The 24,536-nt window shown below is 47.8% G+C and overlaps 1 protein-coding gene across 2 annotated transcripts; it reads left to right on the top strand.

The window, feature by feature from the left end:
- The first annotated feature begins 1,170 nt into the window (after nucleotides 1–1,170).
- On the top strand, nucleotides 1,171–23,783 carry NLRP12 (NLR family pyrin domain containing 12). 2 transcript variants are annotated; one of them, XM_047792686.1, is made up of 10 exons: nucleotides 1,171–1,571; nucleotides 4,670–4,750; nucleotides 7,381–9,073; nucleotides 11,269–11,439; nucleotides 11,859–12,029; nucleotides 13,601–13,771; nucleotides 15,523–15,693; nucleotides 19,001–19,171; nucleotides 22,024–22,194; nucleotides 22,835–23,783. In XM_047792686.1, exons 1-10 carry the CDS (start codon nucleotides 1,283–1,285, stop codon nucleotides 22,920–22,922), a joined length of 3,177 nt encoding a protein of 1,058 aa, XP_047648642.1. In that variant the 5' UTR covers nucleotides 1,171–1,282; the 3' UTR covers nucleotides 22,923–23,783. The 2 variants fall into 2 exon arrangements, with proteins under 2 accessions (XP_047648642.1, XP_047648643.1); XM_047792687.1 differs by lacking the exon at nucleotides 19,001–19,171.
- Nucleotides 23,784–24,536: the final 753 nt, after the last annotated feature.

Here is a 24,536-nt window from a genome sequence, read left to right as displayed (position 1 = left end):
ATGAAATGGTACATATACCAGTGATTCTTTCATTATGTATCTCATCTTATATAACCGAGCATTTACTGTATCCAGATACTGTTAAACCCGCTGGGACATAAACAGTGGTCAAAGCTGTTACAGGCTGGTGTTCTCGTTGTGGCTCAGTGGAAACTAATCTGACTAGCATGAGGACACAGGTACGAGCCCTGGCCTTGCTCAGTGGGTTAAGGATCAGGCATTGCTGTGAGCAGACGTGGCTTGGATGTGACGTTGCTGTGGCTGTGGTGTGGGCCAGCAGCTGTAGCTCCAATTGGACCCCTAGCCTGGGAACCTCCACATGCCTCGGGTGTGGCCCTAAAAAGCAAAAAAAGAAAAAAAAAGAATTTAAGTATAGAAGTTTTTCATGCTTATTTTAAGAAATTTAAGGAGTTCCCTTGTGGTGCAGAGGGTTAAGGATCTGGCATTGTCCCTGCAGCAGCTTGAGTTGCCTGGACTGGGAATTTCCACATGCCCTGGAGGCAGCCAAAAAAGAGAGAGAGAGAGAGAGAGGGAGAGAGAGGGAGAGAGAGAAATTTAAATAATATACAGTTACAAAGCCCCTCCTTTCTCCCCATTCCACCTAAATCTCTCCCAAAAAGGAAGACCTGATCGTTATTTGGGGTGCATCCTTCTCCAGGCTGTGTCCTTTTAACGCATCAGAGGGCTGCCTGGTGGGCTCAAGGAGATCAGAGAGCTGCTGTTTAGCTGTGTGATGTTGGAGAATCAGTGTGCCTTTCTGGGCTTCTGTCTCCTCATCTGGAAGAGAAAAGACCTGGAAAAGACCTGCCCGCATTTCACCGCCGCATTTGCTCCCCTGCCGTCTGCTAATGCAAGTAACACGTGCGCGGCTGATACGCAACCGAGAGGAGGTCGAATTCTGCAGCAGGCAGAGGCTGTTTGGAGTCTTACCTACCGCGGACAGGGTGAGGCCAGGCTGACGGCAGGGAGAACACAGGAAAGGGGGTGCATGTTTGGTCTGGGGAGCCAGGAAGAGGGAACAGAAGTGAAAGTCTTTCTCATGCATCGCATGCCTCCTGCGATTTCCCAACGCTTCCCAACTTCCGCTTCTTCGAAGTGGACCCCGGGGGTGTGGGTGGGACGGGCGGAAACCGAGGGGAGGGGAGCACTATTTCAACAGAAAAACTTTCCTCTCGTTCATGCCTCTGCCTGCGACCGTCAGTGCCCGGCCGCTGGAATCGCTCCGTCCTGGGCATAGAAACATCCTCGCGTCCAGCTTCTCCTCAGGGTCCCGGACGCCCCCATGTCCCCAACCCCGCTCAGGAACGGCCTCTGTCGCCTCTGCGCCTACTTGGAAGAACTGGAGGCTGTGGAGCTGAAGAAGTTCAAGTTATACCTGGGGATGGCGACAGAGATGGGGAAGCACAAGATCCCCTGGGGGCGGATGGAGCCCGCTGGTCCCCTGGAAATGGCCCAGCTGCTGGCGGCCCATTGCGGGATCCGGGAGGCCTGGCTGCTGACTTTAAGCATCTTTGAGCAGATCAACAGGAAGGACCTGTTGGAGAGAGGACAGAGAGAGGACCTGGTGAGGGGTAAGGAGGTAGTGGAAGGCCAAGGTGGCACCCCCCTGATCCCCTTCTTCCTGAGAAGCTCAGGACACCTGCCTCTAATGCATTCCTTTGGCCTTGGCTCATGCTGCAGTTCTGTCTGACATTTTCCCTCTACTTTGCCTGGAAAAATTCTGCTCATCCATCAGAACCTTGAGGAAGGCACTGCTTTCTCTGTGAATGCAGTACTTAGCTTTTTCCCCCCTTCCTGCCTCTGCCCCGCACCCTCAACCGCCCTGCTGGCTGCCTTGGAAACCCCACTTTTCTTTCCTTATTTATTTATTTATTTATTTTTCTTTTTTAAAAATGATTTTTATTTTTTCCATTATAGTTGGTTTCCAGTGTTCTGTCACTGTTCTACTGTACAGCAAAGTGACCCAGTCACACATACATATATGCATTCTTTTTCTCACATTATCCTCCGTCATGCTCCAATCCTAAGTGCCTAGATAGAGTTCCCAGTGCTATACGGCAGGATCTCATAGCTTATCCATTCCAAAGGCAATCGTTTGCATTCTTTCTTTTAAAAAAAAATTTTATTATAGTTGATTTACAATATTGTATCAATTTCTGCTGTACAGCAGTGTGGCCCAGTCATGCATATATCTACATTCTTTTCCTTGTATTATCGTCCATCATGTTCTATCACAAATGATTGGATATAGTTCCCTGTGCTACACAGCAAGAGGAAACCACAATTTTCATACTAAGGGTTTAACAAATATTTTTTTGGAATCCATGAAAGAATAGATGTTCAATAAATAAGTATTCTTTTTTCTTTTTCTTTTCTTTTTTTTTTTCTTTTTGTCGTTTTAGGGCTGCAGGTGAGGCATATGGAAGCTCCCAGGCTAAGGGTTGAATTGGAGCTGTAGCTGCCAGCCTACACCATAGCCATAGCAACTTGAGATCTAAACCGTGTCTGCAACCTACACCATGGCTCACGGCAATGCCAGACCCTTAACCCACTGAACAAGGCCAGGGATCAAACCTGCATCCTCATGGATACAAGTCGGTTTTGCTATTGCTGAGCAATGATAGGAACTCCAAATACATATTGAATTTAAAAATATTCAGGAGTTCTCTGGAGTTCCTGCTGTGGCTCAGCTGAAATGAATCTGACTAGCATCCATGAGGATGCAGGTTCCATCCCTGGCCTTGTTCAGTGGGTTAAGGATCTGGTGTTGCTGTGAGCTGTGGTGTAGGCTGCAGACATGGCTCAGATCCCACATTGCTGTGGCTGTGGCATAGGCTGGTGGCTACAGCTCTGATCTGACCCCCTAGCCTGGGAACCTCTGTGTCTCTGGTGGTGAGGCCCAAAAAGACAAAAAAAAAAAAATTCAGGAGTTCTCTTGTTGCTCAGCAGGTTAAGGAACTGGTTGCTGCTCTTGTTCGGGTTCTATCCCTGGAGGAGGAATTTCCGCATGCCGCGGGTGCAATCAAAAAAGAAAAAAAATTCAAAGTTGACATGTATGAAAGATGTTACAAAGAATAACTGATTTTCGGTTAATGCGATGTCAATTGGCTTGTAACTCAAAGATATTTAACAACAGGCTCTCTCTCTCTTTTTTTTTTTTTTGTCTTTTCGCCTTTTCCAGGGCCGCTCTTCCGTGGCATATGGAAGTTCCCAGGCTAGGGGTCCAATTGGAGTTGTAGCCACCGCCTATGCCAGTGCCACAGCAACTCGGGATCCCAGCCACATCTGCAACCTACACCACAGCTCATGACAACGCTAGATCCTTAACCCACTGAGCAAGGCCAGGGCTGGAACCCGAAACCTCATGGTTCCTAGTCGGATTCGTTAATCACTGAGCCACGACAGGAACTCCAACCACAGGCTCTCCTGAGTGGGTAATGTGCTATGGAAAGAGATAACCTCTTAAGATGCCATCTTACGTGATTCCTTTTCTCCTGGTCTCTGAACCTGGAGATCACTGAAGGTGCATGAGACTTGGCAACACGAGATTGGGTCCCATCTTTCATTAAGGATATATGTTTTTTTATTTTTTTAATTTTATTCTTTATTTTTTTGTCTTTTTGCCTTTTATAGGGCCGCTCCCACGGCATATGGAGGTTCCCAGGCTAGGGGTCTAATCGGAGCTGTAGCCGTGGCCTACACCACAGCCACAGCAACACCGGATCCTTAACCCTCCGAACAAGGCCAGGGACCAAACAGGCATCCTCATGGCTTCTCGTCGGATTCGTTAACCACTGTGCCATGATGGGAACTCCGTTAAGGATATATGTGAAAATCAAAGTGCTATCAGTAATAAAGGAAGAAAACGGTGTAAATATATTTATTTATAATCTTGAATAATTGTAGATACTTATAGAGAAAACCTTTCTTGGCCACCCAAAATAAAATATTAGTTTCATCACGCTGGACTATAACTTTAATTTTGGACACAATTCTCATCATGATCTAAAGTTGTATTTGGTGTTCATTTTTTTTTATATGCTGAATTCCCCACACCGTGTAAAGTCCATGGAGCAGAGACTTCACGTCTTATTTGTTAGAAAAATGCCCGGCTAGCGTTGGTGCCCAATATAAAGCATATTTGTTGAATGGATGGATGGATGGAATTGGGTGATGGATGAGACACGGCTGGGCTGAAAAGGAGGGAGGAATCCAAGTTGACTCAGAACTTTCTGCTTGAGGAGTTCCTGTCATGGTGCAGTGGAAACGAATCTGACTAGGAACCACGAGGTTACCGGTTCGATCCCTGGCCTTGCTCAGTGGGTTAAGGATCCGGCGTTGCCGTGAGCTGCGGTGTAGGTTGCAGATGCGGCTTGGATCCTGTGTTGCTGTGGCTGTGGCGTAGGCCAGCAGCTGTAGCTCCAATTGGATCCCTCGCCTGGGAACCTCCATATGCTGCAGGTGCGGCCCTAAAAAGCAGAAAAAAAAAAGAGAGAGAAAGAGAACTCCCTAGTTGACGACATTAATTGAATGGAGGTGCCAGTCACCGTGACTGGGACCCATGTGGACAATGGGTTGTTATCATATAGACAGTATGATGTAATGGTAGCTGATATTATGAGTGCTGGTCAGATAGGTGACAGCTGATCTTGTAAAATGTCTCTTTTAGAGACTCCACCCGGTGACCTGTTCTCACCGGGGAACCAGTCAGCGTGTTCTCTGGAAGACTTTCCTGCAACGCTAAGAAAAGGTGAGCCGCGAGCCTTGCCTCCATCAGAATGCTTGAGGCTACACTTCTCAGACTCCCCCACTGAGAGCCCATCTAGCAAAAAGGACACATTTCCTGTTTGCATATAACAAGAAGTCTGGGGGTGAGCGACTACAGAACTCATAAGGTGGATTCACGCCACCAAAGCCCCGACTGCCTAGTTTCATTTGTCCTAAGACTTGTTGCTCCACTTGTTACCTATTTCCTCTGCTTACTTCATGGCAACCCAACCATCTCACAGAATTTAAGTGCCTTCCAAGGAGAGGAAAAAGGGAGACAAAAGGTTTCTTCCTCCAGAGATTGTCATTTTAGCAATCCCACCGTGGCTCAGCAGAAGTGAATCCGACTAGTATCCATGAGGATGTGGGATCAACCCCTGGCCTCGCTTAGTGGGTCAGGGATCTGGCATTTCCATGAGCTTCTGTGTTCATCGCAGATGCGGCTGGGACCCTGAGTTGCTGTGGCTCTGATGTAGGCTGGCAGCTACAGCTCTGATTCCATCCCTACCCTGGGAACTGCAGGTGTGGCCCTAAAAAGTGGGGTGGGGCGGGGCTGGGGGGGGGAGATTTTCATTTTATTCAAAATAAAATCCTGCCATTAAATTTCTATACCCGTGTAACGCCTTGGTCAGGACTGGCGCACATACTCATGACGGATGTAGCAAAATAGTCTCATTCATCCCTGGGGGGGGCTTCTGAAGGGATAATAGTCACAGGAATCAAGGAATCAACACAGACCACCTGAATAAAATCAGGATCGTTGGCCAGGAAGAAGCAGCAGGATGGGTTGTTGAATGGACAGCAACATCGTCAACAATAAAACATGAATGATTCTAGACACTCTTTCAAGGGCATAGTCCATGTGCTGGATCTAGAATCCAGCTCCATGGATCCCCATTTCTGTCCTACCATAGATTCATCACGTGGTCTTTTTTTTTTTTTTAATTGTTTAGGGCCGCACCTGCGGCATCTGGACGTTCCCAGGCTAGGGGTTGAATTGGAGCTGTAGCCGCCAGCCACAGCCACAGCTACAGCAACACCAGATCTGAGCTGCCTCTGCAACCTAAACCACAGCTCACAGCAATGCCGGATCCGTAACCCCCTGAGCGAGGCCAGGGATCAAACCTGCATCCTCATCAATACTAGTCAGATGTCTTTTCACTGAGCCACCACGGGAACTCCCACACGGTCTTAGAGAAGTCGTCGACCCTGGGTCTGGATCTGTTTTCCCATTTGTAAAATATACCTTGTCTGCCTGCCTCCTTCTCTGGAAGCATCAGATAAAATAATGATTTGGAAAACTCTAAAGCAGCTCTGCCTAGTAGAAACACAATGTAAACCACATATGTTATTTATAATGTTCTACCAACAAAAAGAAATGAGTGAAATTAATTTTAATAAAATATTTTATCTAACCCAATATATCCAAAATATTCTCATTGTACCATGTGATCAATATGAAACATTATCAATTTGTTATTTGACACGCCTTCTTTTTCGAAAAGCTGTCTTCAAATCCATTGTATCTTAGAGCACATCTTATTTCAAATTCTAAATTTTATTGGAACTACTTGATCCATATTTAGATTTCACAAAAATAACAGTTGAAAAGGTAAATTCACATCCTCAAGTTTGAATGTGCTTGCAAGGTTTTCAATCACGGAGGCATGTGTTGGATTTTAAATTTATTTTCTTGATTTTTGTCTCTCTCTCTCTCTCTTTTTTTTTTTGTCTTTTTAGGGCCGCACCTCTGCCATTTGGAGGTTCCCAGGTGAGGGGTCAAATCAGACCTGCAGCTGCCAGCTTATGCCACAGCCACAGCAATGTAGGATTCAAGCCACGTCTGAGACCTACCCCCATTCCTTAACCCAGGAAGCAAGGCCAGGGATCGAACTTGCATCCTCATGGAGGCTAGTTGGGTTTGTTACCGCTGAGCCACAGGGGGAACACCTTAATTTATTATTATAGTTGATTTACAAAGTTCTGTCAATTTCTGCTGTACAGCAAAGTGACCCAGTTATACACACACATACACACACAAACACACATTCTTTTCCTCATGTGATCTTCCATCATGTTCTACCGCAAGAAATTGGATATAGGTCCCTGGGCTGTAGAGTAGCACCTCACTGTTTATTTATTCTAAATGTTTGCATCTACTCACCCCCAAATCCCAGTCCATCTCCCGAGCCCCCACCCCTTGGCAACCACAGTTCCCACCTTAATGCCTCTGCTCATCAGAAAGGAAGACCTGTACAGGGAAATAAATAACAAAATTCTCAGGCTCTGTCTAGAAAATGCTGCCAAGGCTATTACAGGACACGTAGGTACTAGAGACCAAGGTTTGCTTGAATTCATGAATTCATTAAAAGTTGCTGATGAGTTCCCATCATGGCTCAGTGGTTAACAAATCTGACTGGGAACCATGAGGTTGCGGGTTCGATCCCTGCCCTTGCTCCATGGGTTAAGGGTCCGGCGTTGCCCTGAGCTGTGGTGTAGGTTGCAGATGCGGCTTGGATCCTGCATTGCTAAGTGGCCCTAGAAATGGCAAAAAGACAAAAAAAAAAAAGGTTGCTGATGACTCTATACGGATCCTTCATTCCTCTCCACCAGATCCCCAGGAAACCTACAGGGACTATGTCCGCAGGAAATTCCGGCTGATGGAAGACCGCAACGCGCGCCTGGGGGAATGCGTCAACCTCAGCCACCGGTACACGCGGCTCCTCCTGGTGAAGGAGCACTCGAATCCCTTGCGGGCCCAGCAGAAGCTTTTGGACACAGGCCGGGGGCACGCCAGAACCGTCGGCCACCCGGCCAGCCTCATTCAGATGGAGACCCTCTTTGAGCCCGATGAGGAGCGCCCGGAGCCACCGCGCACTGTGGTCCTGCAGGGGGCGGCGGGGATGGGCAAATCCATGCTGGCCCACAAGGTAATGCTGGACTGGGCCGACGGGAAGCTCTTCCAGGACAGGTTTGATTATGTCTTCTACATCAACTGCCGGGAGATGAACCAGAGCACCACAGAGCGGAGCGCACGAGACCTCATCTCCAGTTGCTGGCCCGAGCCCAGCGTGCCCCTCCACGAGCTCGTCCGGGCCCCCGAGCGCCTCCTCTTTATCATCGACGGCTTTGACGAACTCAAACCCTCTTTCCACGACCCGCAGGGCCCCTGGTGCCTCTGCTGGGAGAAGAAACGGCCCACGGAGGTTCTCCTTAGCAGCCTGATTCGGAAGAAGCTGCTGCCTGAGCTGTCTTTGCTCATCACCACCAGGCCTACGGCTTTGGAGAAGCTTCACCGTTTGCTCGAGCATCCCAGGCACGTGGAGATCCTGGGCTTCTCCGAGGCTGAAAGGAAGGAGTTCTTCTACAAGTATTTCCCCAACGAGGAGCAGGCCAGCTACGTCTTCAGTTTCGTCAGGGACAACGAGCCCCTCTTCACGCTGTGTTTCGTCCCCATGGTGTGCTGGGTGGTTTGCACCTGCCTCAAGCAGCAGTTGGAGGGCGGGGGCCTTTTAAGACACATGTCCAGGACCACGACAGCCGTGTACTTGCTCTACCTTCTGAGTCTGATGCAACCCAAGCCCGGGACCCCAACCCTGCAGCCCCCGCCCAACCAGAGAGGGCTGTGCTCTTTGGCAGCCGATGGCCTCTGGCATCAGAAAATCCTATTTGAGGAGCAGGACCTCCGGAAGCATGGCCTAGAGGTGGCGGATGTCTCTTCCTTCCTCAACATGAACATCTTCCAGAAGGATATCAACTGTGAGAAGTTCTACAGCTTCATCCACTTGAGTTTCCAGGAATTCTTCGCGGCCATGTACTATATCCTGGATGGTGAGGACAGCGGATCCGGCCCTGAGCAAAACATCACCCGGCTGTTGTCTGAATATGCCTTCTCCGAAAGGAGCTTCCTGGCCCTCACGGTCCGGTTCCTGTTTGGACTCCTGAATGAGGAGACCAGACGCTCCCTGGAGAAGATGCTTGGCTGGAAAGTCTCGCCTCACACCAAGATGGAACTTCTGGAGTGGATCCGCAGCAAGGCTCAGAGCGAGGGGTCCACCCTGAAGCAGGGCTCCCTGGAGTTCTTCAGCTGTCTGTACGAGCTCCAGGAAGAGGGATTCATCCAACAAGCCCTGAGCCACTTCCAAGTGGTCGTGGTCAACAGTATCGCCACCAAGATGGAACACATGGTCTCCTCCTTCTGTGCAAAGAACTGCAGGAACGCCGTGGTGCTGCAGCTGTACGGGGCTGCCTACAACGCCGATGGAGAAGACAGGGTGAGGTGGCCCCAGACGCCCCTGGCGCAGTCGTAAGTACTTGCTGGGGAGCGCTCTCCAAGTTCATGGGCTTAACCAAATTCACGTTCTCAACGGGGGTAACTTGGCTCCCACCCCAGGAGATATTTGGCGCTATCTGGAGAAACAGGTGGTTGTCACAAGTAAGAGAGATGGGAGGGCTGCTACTTGCATCAAGGGAGTGGAAGCCAAGGATGCAGCAAAAACATCCTACATTGCACAGAACAGCCTCCATCATAAGGACCTGACCCCAAAATGTCAGTCATGTCCAGGTTATTTTCTTGCTCTCTTTTTTTTTGTGTGTGGGGGGGTCTTTTTAGGGCTGTACCCATGGCATATGGAAGTTCCCAGATCGTGGGTCAAATCAGAGCTGTAGCTGCTGGCCTATACCACAGCTCACAGCAATGCCAGATCTTGACCCACAGAACAAGGCCAGGGATCGAACCTGAATCCTCATGAATCCTAGGCAGGTTTGTTACCACAGAGCCACGATGGGAACTCTGTATGTACTTGCTCTTAAACAGTACTCATCAGGACTAAGTTGGAGCCATGTCAAGGAGAATGTATTCAATCAACAAATGTTATCAAGGGTCTTTTATCTGTGGACTTGGCACTTTTTTTTTTTTTCCAGTGTTTTTCTAAACTTTACGGGTGGTTTTGTTTTGTTTTGGTTTGGTTTTGGCCATGCCCAAAGCATGCGGAAGTTCTTGGACCAGGGATCGAACTTGCATCACAGCAGTGAACAATGCTGGATCCTTAACCCATAGTACCATAAGGGAACTCCATATGGATCTTTTTTCCTGGGTTTTCATCTTTATTGAGGTATAGTTGATCTACAATATTGTGTTAGTTTCAGGTGTACAAAAAGTGTTCAGATATATGTAATATATATATATATATATATGTATATATGAATCCCCTACATGAATATATATATTCTTTTACAGATTCTTTTTTATTATATGTTATTACAAGATGTGAGTATAGTTCCCTGTGCTATATCAGGAGGTCTTTGTTGCTGGCCCCCTTTGTTTGTTTGTTTGGGTTTTGGGGGGCTGTGCCTGTGGCATATGGAGGATCCTAGGCCAGAGATCAAGTTCAAACTGTGGCTGTGACCTTTGCCACAGTTGTGGCAATGCTGGATCCTTAACACATTGTGCCACAGTGCGAACTCCTGCCCCCCCCCCCTTTTTTTTTGTCTTTTCGCCTTTTCTAGGGCCGCTTCCTGCGACATATGGAGGTTCCCAGGCTAGGGGTCTAATGGAGCTGTAGCTGCTGGCCTACCTCACAGTCACAGCAACACGGGATCCGAGCCGCACTTGCAACCTACACCACCGCTCAGGGCAACGCTGAATTGTTAACCCACTGAGCAAGGCCAGGGATCGAACCCCCAACCTCATGGTTCTTAGTCGGATTCGTTAACCGCTGCGCCACAACGGGAACTCCTTCTCTAAATGTTTTTAGCTTTGTGGGCAGGATGGATATTCTCTGTTGCAATTGCTCAACGCTGCCAGTGTAGCAGAAAGCAACGTAGACAATGCATACATGAATGGGTGTGGTTGGGCTCCCATAAAGCTGTATTTACAAAAGCAGTTTGTAGCCCTGATTTGGTCATGGGCTGTACCTTGCCAATCATTGCTAGAAGACCCACATATAGAATTTGGCTAAGGGCTTGTAATTGGAGGTTATGGATTCTTGGGGCAAGTAACTGAGGGTCATTCAGGAGATAAATTAAAGTAGGGAGTTCCCTTTGTGGCTCAGCCGTAATGAATCCAACTAGTATCCATGAGGACGGGGGTTTGGTCCTGGCCTTACTCGGTGGGTTAAGGATCTGGCGTTGCCACGAGCTGTGGTGTAGGTCACGGGGCTTGGATCCTGCGTTGCTCTGGCTGTGGTGTAGGCCTGCAGCTCCAGCTCCACTTTAACCCCTAGCCTGACAGCTTCCATATGCTGTGGGTGCGACCTTAAAAAAAAAAAAGTAGGGAGTTCCCTGGTAGCTTTGCGGTTAATGGCCTGGTGTTGTCACTGGCACAAGTTCCATCCTTGGCATGGGAACTTTTTCATGCCGTGGGCATGGCCAAAAAGAGAGAGAGAGAAAGAAAGAAGAAATTAAAATAAAGATGACAGAATCTTCATGAATTATAAAGTGACATACAAAGGGCCATACATCACCTTGGGAAAGCCACTGTCCTGTCTTTCCTTTGTGCAGACCTGAGAGGAATCTTCTGCCAGATGCCTATAGTGAGCAGCTGGCTGCTGCCCTGAGCACCAGTCCCAACCTGGTGGAGCTGGTTTTGTACAGCAATGCCCTGGGAAGCCGGGGGGTGAAGCTGCTGTGTCAAGGACTCGGACACCCCAGTTGCAAACTTCAGAACCTCAGGTGAGTCTAGGCTGGTCCACGACCTTCTGGTGGCCCTCCTGCTCCCTCTCCTAGGACTCAGTCAGAAAGAACATAGGTAGTTCCTGTTGTGGCTCAGTGGAAACAAATCTGACTAGTTTCCATGAGGACGCAGGTTCTATCCCTGGCCTCGCTCAGTGGGTTAAGGATCCGGCGTTGCTGTGAGCTGTGGTGTAGTTCTCGGATTTGGCTTGGATCCTGCATTGCTGTGGCCGTGATGTAGGCTAGCAGCTGTAGCTTCGATGGGACCCAAATCCTGGGAACCTCCATATGCCGTGGGTGCGGCCCTAAAAAGCAAAAAAAAAAAAAAAAGACAGCGAGGGAGAAAGGACAAGAGAGAGATTGCACAAAACAACCACAGAGGAAATTACCTGCCTCTTTTTTTCTTTTTCCCATCCCAGGTTGAAGAGGTGCCAGATCTCCAGCTCTGCCTGCCAGGACCTGGCGTTGGCACTGATAGCCAATAAGCACTTAGTAAGGATGGATCTGAGTGGCAACAGCCTGGGGCTACCAGGCGTGAAGCTGCTTTGCAAGGGGCTCCGGCACCCCAAGTGCAGGCTACAGATGGTGCAGTGAGTACCCCACCCCGGCCCCGGAACAAACCCTCTGTCTTCATGATCTCCCCGGCTCCCCTGATTCCCCGGGCAAGCTTGTTGTCTCTCTCCAACCCTGCCTCCCAGCTTGAAGTATTGTTGCTGAAATCCAGCCTCTGCACAAACGCTGCTGGATTAAATCTTGGAGCTAGAGTTTGGGGTGAGGTGGAAAGAAAGCTTTTATTGCTTTGCCAGGCAAAGGGGGCCACTGCAGGCTAATGCGCTCAAGACTGTGTGCCCCCTGCCCCTGTGGGGTAGTGAAGAGTCATAGGGTTCAAGGAGCAGGGGCGTGGTCAGCTTGAGGACCATCTTCTGATTGGTTGGTGGTGAGCTCAGCAGGAGCCAGCATCATCAACCTTCTGGTTCTAACCTGTCCAGTCCGGGGTCTACCTGTTTGTGGGCCACAGACAGTTAACTTATTTCACCTGATGGGGTTTCAGCATCTGCAGAAGAGCTCAAAGGACATGGCTCAAAATTTTACCCATAATCCTTGAGGAAGAACTAAAGGTCCTTGACTTTGTTGCATGGCTCAAGTAGTATTATTTTGTCTTGATCGACTATTTTCCTTTTTCTCTGCATTTCCTCACTTCTCTGATTAAATTGATCCTTTGAAGTTTTTCTACAGACAAAAGGCAGGTGGAGGACATGGGTGGGGGTCTGTCCTAGGAAAGCCCCATAGGGTCCTGCTTGGTGACAGCATCTCCCCTAATGCTGATCTCCAAACCTCTGCCTTGAACTAGGGCTGCCCTTAGACCCATGACCTTAGACCTCTGCCCCGGACTCTTTGGACTTTGAAGAACCTCTTTCTGGCCTCTTCTGACCTCACCAATGTCCATGTGATGTGGAGTCCCTGGGGCCACTTGTTCACTCAGAACCCACACTCTGCTTGTTGACTGCATCCTAAGGAGTCAGAACCCCAGAGGTCCCCATGCAAAGGTCCTTAAGTCATGTCATTCCCTTTTCCCACAAGGCCACTGTTTTAGGAAAACCACCCAGGAGTTCCCGTTGTGGCTCAGTGGGATAAGAACCCTACTAGTATCCATAAGGATGCAGATTTGATCCCTGGCCTTGCTCAGTGGATTAAGGACCTGGCATTCCTGCAAGCTGCGGTGTAGGTCACAGTTGCAGTTCAGATCTGGCGTTGCTGTGGCTCTGGGCTCACAGCTCCAATTCGACCTCTAGCCTGGGAACTTCCATATGTCATGGGTTACAGCCCTAAAAAAACAAACAAACAAACAAAAGAAAAGTCACTTGAGGTCCCAGGGTGGAGGGGTGATGATTGCAAAAACAGGTTTGTGAGCTCTAGAAACCCCTCCCTGAATTATCATGCTTTATATTACTGCTTCCATGGCACCACCGCCCCTGGGTCACAATTGCTCACCTGTTTGTCTTACAAGGCAGGACGCTCCTTGCTGGAAATGACCAAGTCTTGTCCCTCTAAGTAATTGGAGTGGCGTGGGGAGGTTCAGGTTGTGTGATTAAAGGGGCAGGAGCCATCAGGATGCAGAAAAGCAAGATGGTGGCCTCTTCAAGGTCTCCTTCCTTCCAAGGTTGAGGAAGTGTCAGCTGGAGGCTGGGGCTTGCCAGGAGATCGCCTCTGTGCTCAGCTCCAGTCGACACCTGGAGGAGCTGGACCTGACAGGAAATGCACTGGAGGATTCTGGTCTGAGGCTTTTGTGTCAAGGCTTGAGACACCCCGTCTGCAGGCTACGGATCTTGTGGTGAGTGGTACCCTCTGGCTTTGGGAAGGCGATGCGATTCCTGGGACCTCGCATCCTTGGAATCACAAAGGAGTTGTCCTTCCAGCAGAAATTCATCCAATATGGCAAATCAACTATGCTTCAATACATTGTTTTTTAAAGACAAAAACAAAGCAGTTGTCTTTTTGTGAATGGTTTATTTCACTTAGTATGATGTTTTCAAGGTTCATCCATGTTGTAGCCTCTGTTAGAATTTCCTTCCTTCTTAAGGCTGCATAATATTCCATTGTGTGTGAGTATAGATAGATAGATAGATACAGATTTAGATAAAATACATTTTGTTTATTCATTCATTCATCCGTTAATGGACACTTGGGTTGCTTCCGCCTTTTGGCTCTTTTGCATAATGCTAATGAACATTAGGGTACAAATGTTACTTTGGGCCCCTGCTGTTAATTCTTTTGGGTATACAACCAGGAGTGGAACTGATGGATCATAAAGTTATTTTTAATTTTTTGAGGATTCAGTCATATTGTTTGTTGTTGTTGTTGTTGTTATTGTTGTTGCTGCTGCTATTTCTTGGGCCACTCCCGTGGCATATGGAGGTTCCCAGGCTAGGGGTTGAATCGGAGCCGCAGCTACCGGCCTACGCCAGAGCCACAGCAACTCGGGATCCGAGCTGCGTCTGCAACCTACACCACAGCTCACGGCAATGCCGGATCCTTAACCCACTGAGGAAGGGCAGGGACCGAACCCGCAACCTCATGGTTCCTAGTCGGATTCGTTAACCACTGCCCCACAACAGGAACTCCTATTCAGTCTTATTGTTTTTCACAGTGGGAGAAGTTCCCACCAATGGGGCAGAAAGTTTCCATCTTACATTCTCACTAATGGTGCACAAGTTTGCCAATTTCTCCACATCCTTGCCAACACTGGTTTTTTTGTTTTACTTTTAATTTTTTTTTTTTAGTATATGTAGTGCTGAAGCAAGCAGTGTTTGCTTGCTTGCTTGCTTGCTTGCTTGCTTTCGGCGGGGATAGTAGTTATCCGAGTATGTACGAATGTGGTGATATCTCATTGCTCTTTTGATTTGCATTTTCCTAATGATTAATGAAGTTAAACATCTTTTCATGTGATTTGTGGCTATTATATGTCTTCTTTGGAGAAACGTCTATTCAAACCTTTGGCTCTTTTTCAAACAACCTGTTTATTTGAAAAGGTTCCTTTTTTTCCTTTTTCGGTTGCACTCAGGGCATATGGAAGTTTCTGGGCCAGGGATCAGATCTGAGCCACAGCTGCAGCAATGCCAGATCCTTAACCTGGGAAGGAACCAGTGCCGCCACAGAGACAAGCCAGATCATTAACCCATTTTGCCACATCAGGAACTCCTGAAAAGTTTCCTTTTAAGATTGGGAGCAGGGAGGATAAAATTAGTCTTATAGAGAAGTTCCCTTTGTGGCTCAGCTGAAATGAATCTGACTAGTATCCATGAGGACACAGGTTCGATCCTTGGCCTCGCTCAGTGGGTTAATGATCTGGAGTTGCCATGAGCTGTGGTGTAGGTGGCAGATGTGGCTCAGATTCCAAGTTGCTCTGGCTGTGGTGTAGGCCAGTGGCTATAGCTCCGATTCCACCCCGAGCCTGGGAACCTTCATATGCCATGGGTGCAGCCCTAAAAAGACACACACACACACACACACACACACACACACACAAATGAGCCTTGAAGGGGCAACACTCCATAATATCTGTTGAACTGGATTTTCCCACAGGTTGAAGATCTGCCAACTCAGTGCTGCTGCCTGTGAAGACCTGGCTGCCACCCTCAGTGGGAACCAGAGCCTGATGGAGCTAGACCTGAGCCTGAATGAACTGGGGGACCCCGGAGTGCTGCTGCTTTGTGAGGGCCTCAGGCACCCCCAGTGCAAACTCCAGACCCTCCGGTGAGTCCTGCTCTGCTCACACCCTGCGAGGCCAAATTCACAATCCCTGCCCTCTTGTCTGGGCTCAATGGGGCCATCTCCCTCCTCTCTTCTCCTAACCTCTAGCTACAGCAGCCTCCTTTCAAACGTTTCTCTGCCACAGGACCTTTGCACAAGCCATTCTTCCTTTCTGGAATGCCCTTCTGCTCTCTCTCCTTTTTTAGCCCTGATAACACCCGTTTCATCTGTTAGGACCCAAAACAAATGCTTCTTTCTCATGGACACCTTCCCTAAGCCCCTAGATAAAGTCTAGTTTTAGGATTCCACTTAACCTTATTCTTCTCTTTGTCACTTATCAGTGTCTAATTTGTGAATTTCCCTGGTAGCCCAGTGGGTGAAGGGTATGGCTTTGTCACTGTAGTGATTCTGGTCACTGCTGTGGTATGATTTCGATCCCTGGCCCGGGAACTTCTGTGTGTGCCAGGGGCAGCCAAAAAAAAAAGAAAATCCAAATTGCTCTCTAGGAAAATGCAACTGTTTACACGTCCACCAGCAATAAAAAAAAGCTTCCACTTCCTCATATTTTTATGATTATTCAGCTTTCTATTTTTAATATTCTGATGGGTGGAAAATGTTTGTTTTTTTTGGTCATAATTAGTGAAGTGGAGCCTCAATTCGTGTGCTTCTTAGCCTTTTACATTTCCCCATTCTGTGATTTGCCTATTCATAATTTCTTTCTTTTTTCTTTTCTTTTCTGGCTTTTTGCCTTTTCCAGGGCCGCTCCCATGGCATATGGAGGTTCTCAGGCTAGGGGTCTAATTGGAGCTGCAGCCTCTGGTCTACACCACAGCCACAGCAACACCAGATCCGTGCCTCGTCTGTGACCTACACCATAGCTCACGGCAATGCAGGATCCTTGACCCACTGAGCAAGGCCAGGGATCGAACCCCCAACCTCATGGTTCCTAGTCGGATTCATTAACCACTGTGCCACAATGGGAACTCCCATGTAGTTTATTTCTTTAGAATGAGTTTCATATTTGCTTGGTTGATTTGCAGATGTTCCCTAAATATTTTAGATATTAACCCTTGGTCGATAGCAGACTTAGGAAATGTATGTATTCGCAGAAGATCATCAGTCTATCAGCTTGTCCATGGATTCTTTCAAATCTTTATGTTTTGAAACCAAATCTATATGTATTTCTATGATATATATTTTTACTTTTTGTTTATTTAAAAAAATTGAAATTAGGGAGTTCCCTTGTGGCACAGTGGGTAAAGGATCTGGCATTCACTGCTGTAGCCCAGGAACCTTCACATGCTGCAGGCATGACCAAAAAGATATAAAAATAAAAATTGAAGAGTAGTTGATTTACAATGTTGTATTAATTTCTAGGGTACAGCAAAGTGATTCAGTTATACATATATGATTGTCTATATGTATATTTTTATATATGTATATGTGTATATTTTATATTTATATATAAAAATATGTTTCATCTGTTAGGACTCAAAACAAATGCTTCTTCCTCATGAACGCCTCCCCTAAGCTCTTTTTTAGAGTATATTCTTAGAGTTCCCTTCATGGCTCAGCAGTTAATGAACTCAACTAGGATCCATGAGGGTACGGGTTTGATCCCTGGCCTCGCTCAGTGGGTTAAGGATCCAGAATTGACATGAGCTGTGGTGTAGATTGCAGAAAACAGCTTGGATCTGGCGTTGCTGTGGCTGTGGGGTAGGCTGGCAGCTACAGCTCCGATTGGACCCCTAGCCTAGGAACCTCCATATGCTGCAGATTCGGCCCTAAAAAGCAAAAAAACAAAAAAAAACAAAAAAAGAATGTATTCTTTTTCAGATTATTTTCCATTATAGTTTATTATAAGATATTGAATACAGTTCCCTATGCTATACAGCAGGACCTTGTTACTGATCTATTTAATATATAGTAGTTTGTATCTATGATATATACATATTTTTTATGACATCTAATTTACCAACACAATGTCAAAGACAGGCTTAACTTCATTTGTACATTTATATATGTAGTTAGGTGGAATCCACCTTACTTGTCTCCAGTTTTTGCAGCACCATTTAATAAAGAACTCATTCTTTCCTTGCTGGTCTTGCAGTGCCAGCTCCGTGGTAAACCACTTCCCCAGTTTGTGTCTGACTTTCTGTTGGTCTCTGTCCCCATTCCAGTTTTCCATTGCTCTAGTTGTTTTTGCATGTAATATGCCCTACTCTTAGGGAAATTCTGGTTTGGCTTTTTGTTTGTTTGTTTTGGGAAATTTTTATGTTTATTTGTAGATGTGTGCTCTTCCATGCAAATTTGAGGATGCCTTGATCCAGGTACGCCAACGTGACTCTGTTGGCCAAGCTTGGGTCCCTTCCCTCTGTCCAGCAGCACCAGGTCAGCCGTACATAAATAGTCATATTTACATAGATCCAACATGTCCCACGAGGAAATGAACACACGGAAGGAAAAGGGAGTTTAGGTTTTCACAGCACAGGCAGCTCTAGGTAAGGACTTGTGGGAATCCCTGGGAATTAGGAGAAAAAAGCTATACAATAAGTAGCACTTCTTTTTTTTATATACCATTTAAAAAGGTTATACTCCATTTAGGTTATTTCAAAATATTGGCTGCATTCCCCATATTGTACAATAAATACATCCTGAGCCCATCTTACACCCAATAGCTGGCACCTCCCAACTCCCCGACCCCTGTATTGCCCCTCCCCCCCTCCTTCTCCCACTGGTACCCACTGGAGTTTGTCCTCTATACCTGTGAGTTTGCTTCTTTTGGGTTATATCCGCTAGTTTGTTAATACAGTAACAGCTTTGGGAGTTCCCATCGTGGCTCAGTGATTAACGAATCCGACTAGGAACCATGAGGTTGCGGGTTCGATCCCTGCTCTTGCTCAGTGGGTTAAGGATCCGGCGTTGCCGTGAGCTGTGGTGTAGGTTGCAGACGCAGCTTGGATCCCATGTTGCTGTGGCTCTGGCGTAGGCCGGCGGCTACAGCTCCGACTGGACCCCTAGCCTGGGAACCTCCATGTGCCGCAGGAGCGGCCCAAGAAATGGCAAAAAGACAAAAAACAAAAAACAGTAACAGTTCTTTTTTTTTTGGCCATGGGTATGCATAAGTTCTTGGGCCAAGGATAGAACCCATGCCTCAGAAGTGACTTGAGCCACTGCAGTGACAATGCCAAATCCTTAACCACTAGGCCACCAGGGAACTCCAGTTCAGTGGCACTCTTGAGGTTCTTGAGCTTCAGATGTCTGCAGAAGGAATGGGTCAGCTCTGTGCTTTTGCTTAATGTCTTTCCAGGCTGGGCATTTGCCGGCTCAGCTCCGCAGCCTGTGAGGGTCTCTCTGCTGTGCTCCAGGTCAACCACCACCTCTGGGAGCTGGACCTGAGCTTTAATGACCTGGGAGACTGTGGCATGTCCTTGCTGTGTGAGGGGCTGAGACACCCCACCTGCAGGCTCCAGAAACTCTGGTGAGTCAGGACCAGTGGTGATGCTGGTCCCTGGGGTTGGAGTTTTCCGTCTATTGAATGGTCATCCCGCCATCACTTTGGAAGATGCAAGATGCCCAGAGGGGAGTTCCCATCATGGCTCAGTGGTTAATGAACCCGACTAGCATCCATGAGGGTGCGGGTTTGATCCCTGGCCTGGCTCAGTGGGTTAAGGATCTGGCATTGCCGTGAGCTGTGGCGTAGGTCGCAGATGCGGCTTGGATCTCAGGTTGCTGTGGCTGTGGCCCGCAGCTGCGGCTCTGATTTGACCCCTAGCCTGGGAACCTCCATATGCCATATGTTGTGGGTGCAGCCCTAAAGAGACAAAAGACAGAAAAAAAAATGCCCAGAGGTGAAAAGAAAAATGGTGCAAACAAATTGTAGAGTAATTCATACTCTGTGGGACTACAAAACACAAAATACTGAATTTTTCCTTCACTGGTTGCCTCTAGACATTTTCTGTTAACCCCCCGCCCCCCAATTTCCCCAGGCAGTCACTTGGGCAGATTTCTAGCTTTGCAGTAACCTTTATATAATAAAAATTCAGTCTGCTCCAGTGTGCATTCCAGTCCAATATTAATGGATATTTCTTCCTTCCCCTTTCTCCCGACATGGCAGACGACTTAGAATGAGTTGAGGCTTACCTGTTTTTGTTTTGTCTTTTTTTGGGGGGGGGCACTTTTCTAGGGCCGCCCCCTTGGCACATGGAGGTTCCCAGGCTAGGGGTCTAATTGGAGCTGTAGCTGCTGGCCTACACCACAGCCACAGCAACACCAGGTCCGAACTGCGTCTGCAGCCTATACCACAGCTCATGGGAACGCCAGATCCTTCACCCACTGAGCAAGGCCAGGGATTGAACCCGCAACCTCATGGTTCCTAGTTGGATTCGTTAACCACTGAGCCACGACGGTAACTCCTGTTTTGTCTTCTATTTGTGCATCTCCTGCTTATCTGGGGCATTGGCTAACTGGGAAATAAGATGAGGGCTTTGGAACAGTATCTCTGCTTTCATTGGTGCTGCTAGGGTCCTTTAGGGATGTCAGTACCACGCCCCCATCTGGCAGGTGTGCAAATGCTGCCTCTCGCAGGAGGATCTTATGTGAGTGCTGACAGGAACCCCATGGGAGGTGCCACCACTGCCCAGTCTCTCAACGCGGAATAATCTGGGTCAATCCAACCTGTTTGCACCCCCCCTCCCCAGCTCTCACTGTGTGTCCACTTCTGACCCTTCTGTACCTGTGATCTGAGTGATTGTACATCACTGATCTGTTTTTTTCTCTTCCTTTGCAAGTCCTGCACTGCCGGTTTTTTTCTTTTTGGCCACAGCCTTGGCATATGGAAGTTCTCGGGCCAGGGATCGAACCTGTGTACCAGCAGTGACCTGAGCTGCTGCAGTGACAGCACCAGATCCTTAACCTGTTGTGCCACAGAACTCTCTGAACTGTTGTCTTACACCTTGTTTGAAAGCTAGCATCAGAGTTCCCGTCGCGGCTCAGTGGTTAACGAACCCGACCAGGAACCATGAGGTTACAGGTTTGATCCCTGGCCTTGCTTAGTGGGTTAAGGATTTAGCATTGCCATGAGCTGTGGTATAGGTTGCAGACGCAGCTAGGATCTGGTGTTGCTGTTGCTGTGGCTGTGGCGTAGGCTGGTGGCTACAGCTCCGATTCGACTCCTAGCCAGGGAACCTTCATATGCCACGGGAGCGGCCCAAGAAATGGCAAACAGAAAAAAGCAACAACAACAGCAGAAAAAACTAGCATCTATTGCCTCATGGCACCAAACTAAGAGAGAAAATATTTCTGTTTAACACCCCAGTTGCAACAGTACTTCAGTAATGCTAATTATTCTTTTCATCATTAACAGCATGGAATACAGGAAAGAAACACAATTGGAAACTGAATAGAAATTAGAGAAACTCAGATGGCATAGTATTGGGTTTTTTGGGGGGTGGGCCACCCAAATCATGTTGGCTTCTAAAAAAAAAAAAAATAGGAGTTCCCTTGTGGCTCAGCATGTTAAGAATCTGGTGTTGCTGCTGCTGCAGCTGTGGTGCAGGTTGCAACTATGGCCTGGGTTCGATCCCTACCTGGGAACCTCTACATGCCTTGGGCATAGCAAAAAGAAAAACAAAAACAGCTCCCCCCCCCCCCCCGGAAAAAAAGCCCACAAATACTGATTACTCTGTGTAACCGAAATGTGGGTTTCAGGTATGGTTTGACCCTTTGGATATGTGATCTCCACTATCTTCTATACTTGTACTGGCTCCATTATCAGTTAAGGTTACCCTTGAATCTATATGTGGTGGCAAAATGCCTGCGATCTATAGATGACTTCTTTCCAGGTACAAGTTCTGAAAGAAAAAAACTCCAAGAAAAGCATGGTTCTGATTCACTGGTTTTGGATGACTCTCGTGCCCACCTGGAGCCCTTCATGATGGCTGGGGACATAGAAACCAACTAACTTCGGCCTGGAGCCTGTATCTGCTAGAGGCTGAAGACAACGTTAATCCCAGATATAGACTGAGACTGAGGTTTCAGTGAGAAATTGGGAGAGAATTGCCAGAAGGGGGAATGGGTACTTACCTGCAGAGTCAAAGGGTATTTAAGATAGAAGGAACTGTGAATGCAGCAGCATCCGTAAAAGCCTTCCTTCATGCTTTCCACCACCCCAGAAGCCTTATCCTTGGCTGGTTTGGCTTTTCTCTACTTTTCCTTAAAAAAAAAAAAAAATTTTTTTTTGATCTCTAAAAGCATCATGCTGATTCCTTATGAAGATGAAATTTTCCAGCAGTAAGTCCTGATGTTGCTTCAACCATTTCTTATTTTGCGCAGGCTGGACAGCTGTGGGCTCACAGCCAAAGCTTGCGAGGATCTCTCTTCCATGCTGGGGGTCAACCAGACCCTGACAGAGCTTTATCTGACCAACAACGTCCTGGGGAACACAGGGGTCCGGCTGCTGTGCAAGAGGCTGAGCCATCCTGGCTGCAAACTTCGAGTCCTCTGGTGAGAGATGGCCCTGATTCTGGAGAAGACAGGAGAGGGGGCTTGGAGCCAGGAGGACAGGTCAATCATCGAGACACCCCACCGCCTAGTTTGGATAAATACATAATCTAAAAAATTTGCAAACAATGCATTGGCCACTCATGTATGCAATTCATACAAAATACAGAGAGGCCTTCACTTTGTGTCTTGGGAGATGCCCACACCTTTTACTGACTGTGTGACCGTGATCTTGGGTAAGAAGTTATGAGTATGTATTTCCAAATCTGTCAAATTTCCAAAGTAACCCTGGAATTACTCTGCCTGGCCTCAAATCCTAATTCCATCACTTACCAGGTTTATTACACACGCACATATATAAAGGCAAACCCAACCTCTTAGCATCTCAGTATCCTGGGCTGTAAAAATGAAGAAAGAGTCTCTTCTTCCTAAGATTATTCCTAATTACACGAGCTAACACAGATCAGGGACTTAAAATGGTGTTTCGTTTAGAGTAAGCCTATTTCCCAGTGGGATGTGGTTTCAAATGAAGAACTAGTCATGAGAATCAGGTATTTTAACAGCGCAGGAGGCGGGATAGCATTGCTCTGTGGGTTGGATGTCACAGTAGTGGCCTGGAATATTTCCCGCTCTGTGTCCCCAGGTTATTTGGAATGGACCTGAACAAAACGACCCACAGGAGCTTGGCGGCACTTCGTGTAACAAAACCGTACCTGGACATTGGCTGCTGAATCGTTCCTCTACCGGGTCTTGTCGGGAAGTCCAGACAAAGATCCTCCCAGGATCCGATCATCAGCAATGATCTGGCTCTCTCTTTACTTCCTCGAGAGACAGGCTTCTCTGTGAGAGGATTCCTGCTGCTAGGGGGTCCATGGAACCCACCCGTCTGTGATGATGGAGCTTGGAGTTTAGTGTTGGCACTCGGTACCATGGAGAGAATGTGGGGCGGGGCCCCAGATGATTCCAGAGCAGCTCTCAACCAAAGAGGATTTGGCCCCCTGCCCTCAAAGAACACCTGGTAGTGTCAGGGAATATTGGGGTGGGGAGATACTGGCATCTAGTGGGTAAGGCCAGGGATCCTACTAAACACCCTATAAAATGTGCAGGGCAGGCCCCTACGGAGTACTTAGCTTGCACGTCCATTGTGCCCAAGCTGAGGAACCTTATTCTCAGGGTCTCTTGGTGCAATAAGGACATGACATAGCCTAGGCGGTGCACCTTGGAGTGTTTGTCATACCAACAACCCTGCCCTCTTGCTCTGCACCACAGTTCTACGGAGACCTGCAGGCTGGCCAATGACCTGCTCTGTGCTTTAGATGAACGCATGAAATCAACCTGAATCTCATCCTCGTGGATCTGAGCTCGTGACCTTCCGACTATGCCCATGATTGTTGCCTAACTTCACCAGGGTGCCACGAGCATGCCATGGTATCGGGAGAGAATTTAGCCGGAAGCAGAGAAAACTTCTGATAGATGTAGTGCCCTAATGATGCTGTATCCTTGGAAAAGCTGAAAAACCCAGACTCTGAACACATCACTCCTGTGCCCGTCAATAAATGTTGACTTCACATTAAACTGTCTCTCGAAAGAAAGTACTGATGTTACCGAGCTCATCATTAAATCTCTAATACATTATGGAATCGTCTCGAGTTTACCTGGCCTCAGACCCCACCACCCCCAAGTCCCTTCAAAGCGATTTCTGAAACAGCTTTTCTCACAAGCTGTGTTGACCATGAACAAGACTTTGAAAGGCAGCTGAACCAAAGAGTAACCAAGTCATTGAACATTTTGACCCAACCCCTGGGCTGGGCCTGAAATCTGTGGCAGTGAATGTTGAGGATGCCTTAAGGTGAAGGCGTTTTCTTCCTTTTTTTGGGGGGGGGGGGCGGAGTTTAGGGCCGCACCCACGGCATATGGAGGTTTCCAGGCTAGGGGTCCAATCGGAGCTGCAACCCCTGTGCCATGACAGGAACTCCATTTTCTGCCTTCATATTTGTAGTATGTGCCCATCAACACATGCCTCCATGTGGGAGCCCACGGGGTATACCCTTTTAGGGCTGCATATTTGTATTTGCATATTTCATATTTGTAGTATGTGCCCATCAACACATGCCTCCCGTGGGAGCCCACGGGGTATACCCTTTTAGGGCTGCACCTATGGCATATGGAAGCTCCAATGGCAAAACCAGATCCAAGCCACTTTGTTATCTTTTTGCCATTTCTTCGCTCCTGCGGCACATGGAGGTTCCCAGGCTAGGGGTCAAATCGGAGCTGTAGCCACCAGCCTACGCCAGAGCCACAGCAACTCGGGATCCGAGCTGCATCTGCAACCTATACCATAGCTC

The sequence above is a fragment of the Phacochoerus africanus genome, chromosome 8, assembly GCF_016906955.1.
Source record: "Phacochoerus africanus isolate WHEZ1 chromosome 8, ROS_Pafr_v1, whole genome shotgun sequence".
Lineage (NCBI taxonomy): Eukaryota > Metazoa > Chordata > Mammalia > Artiodactyla > Suidae > Phacochoerus > Phacochoerus africanus.
This window is presented reverse-complemented; position numbering and strand designations above follow the sequence as displayed.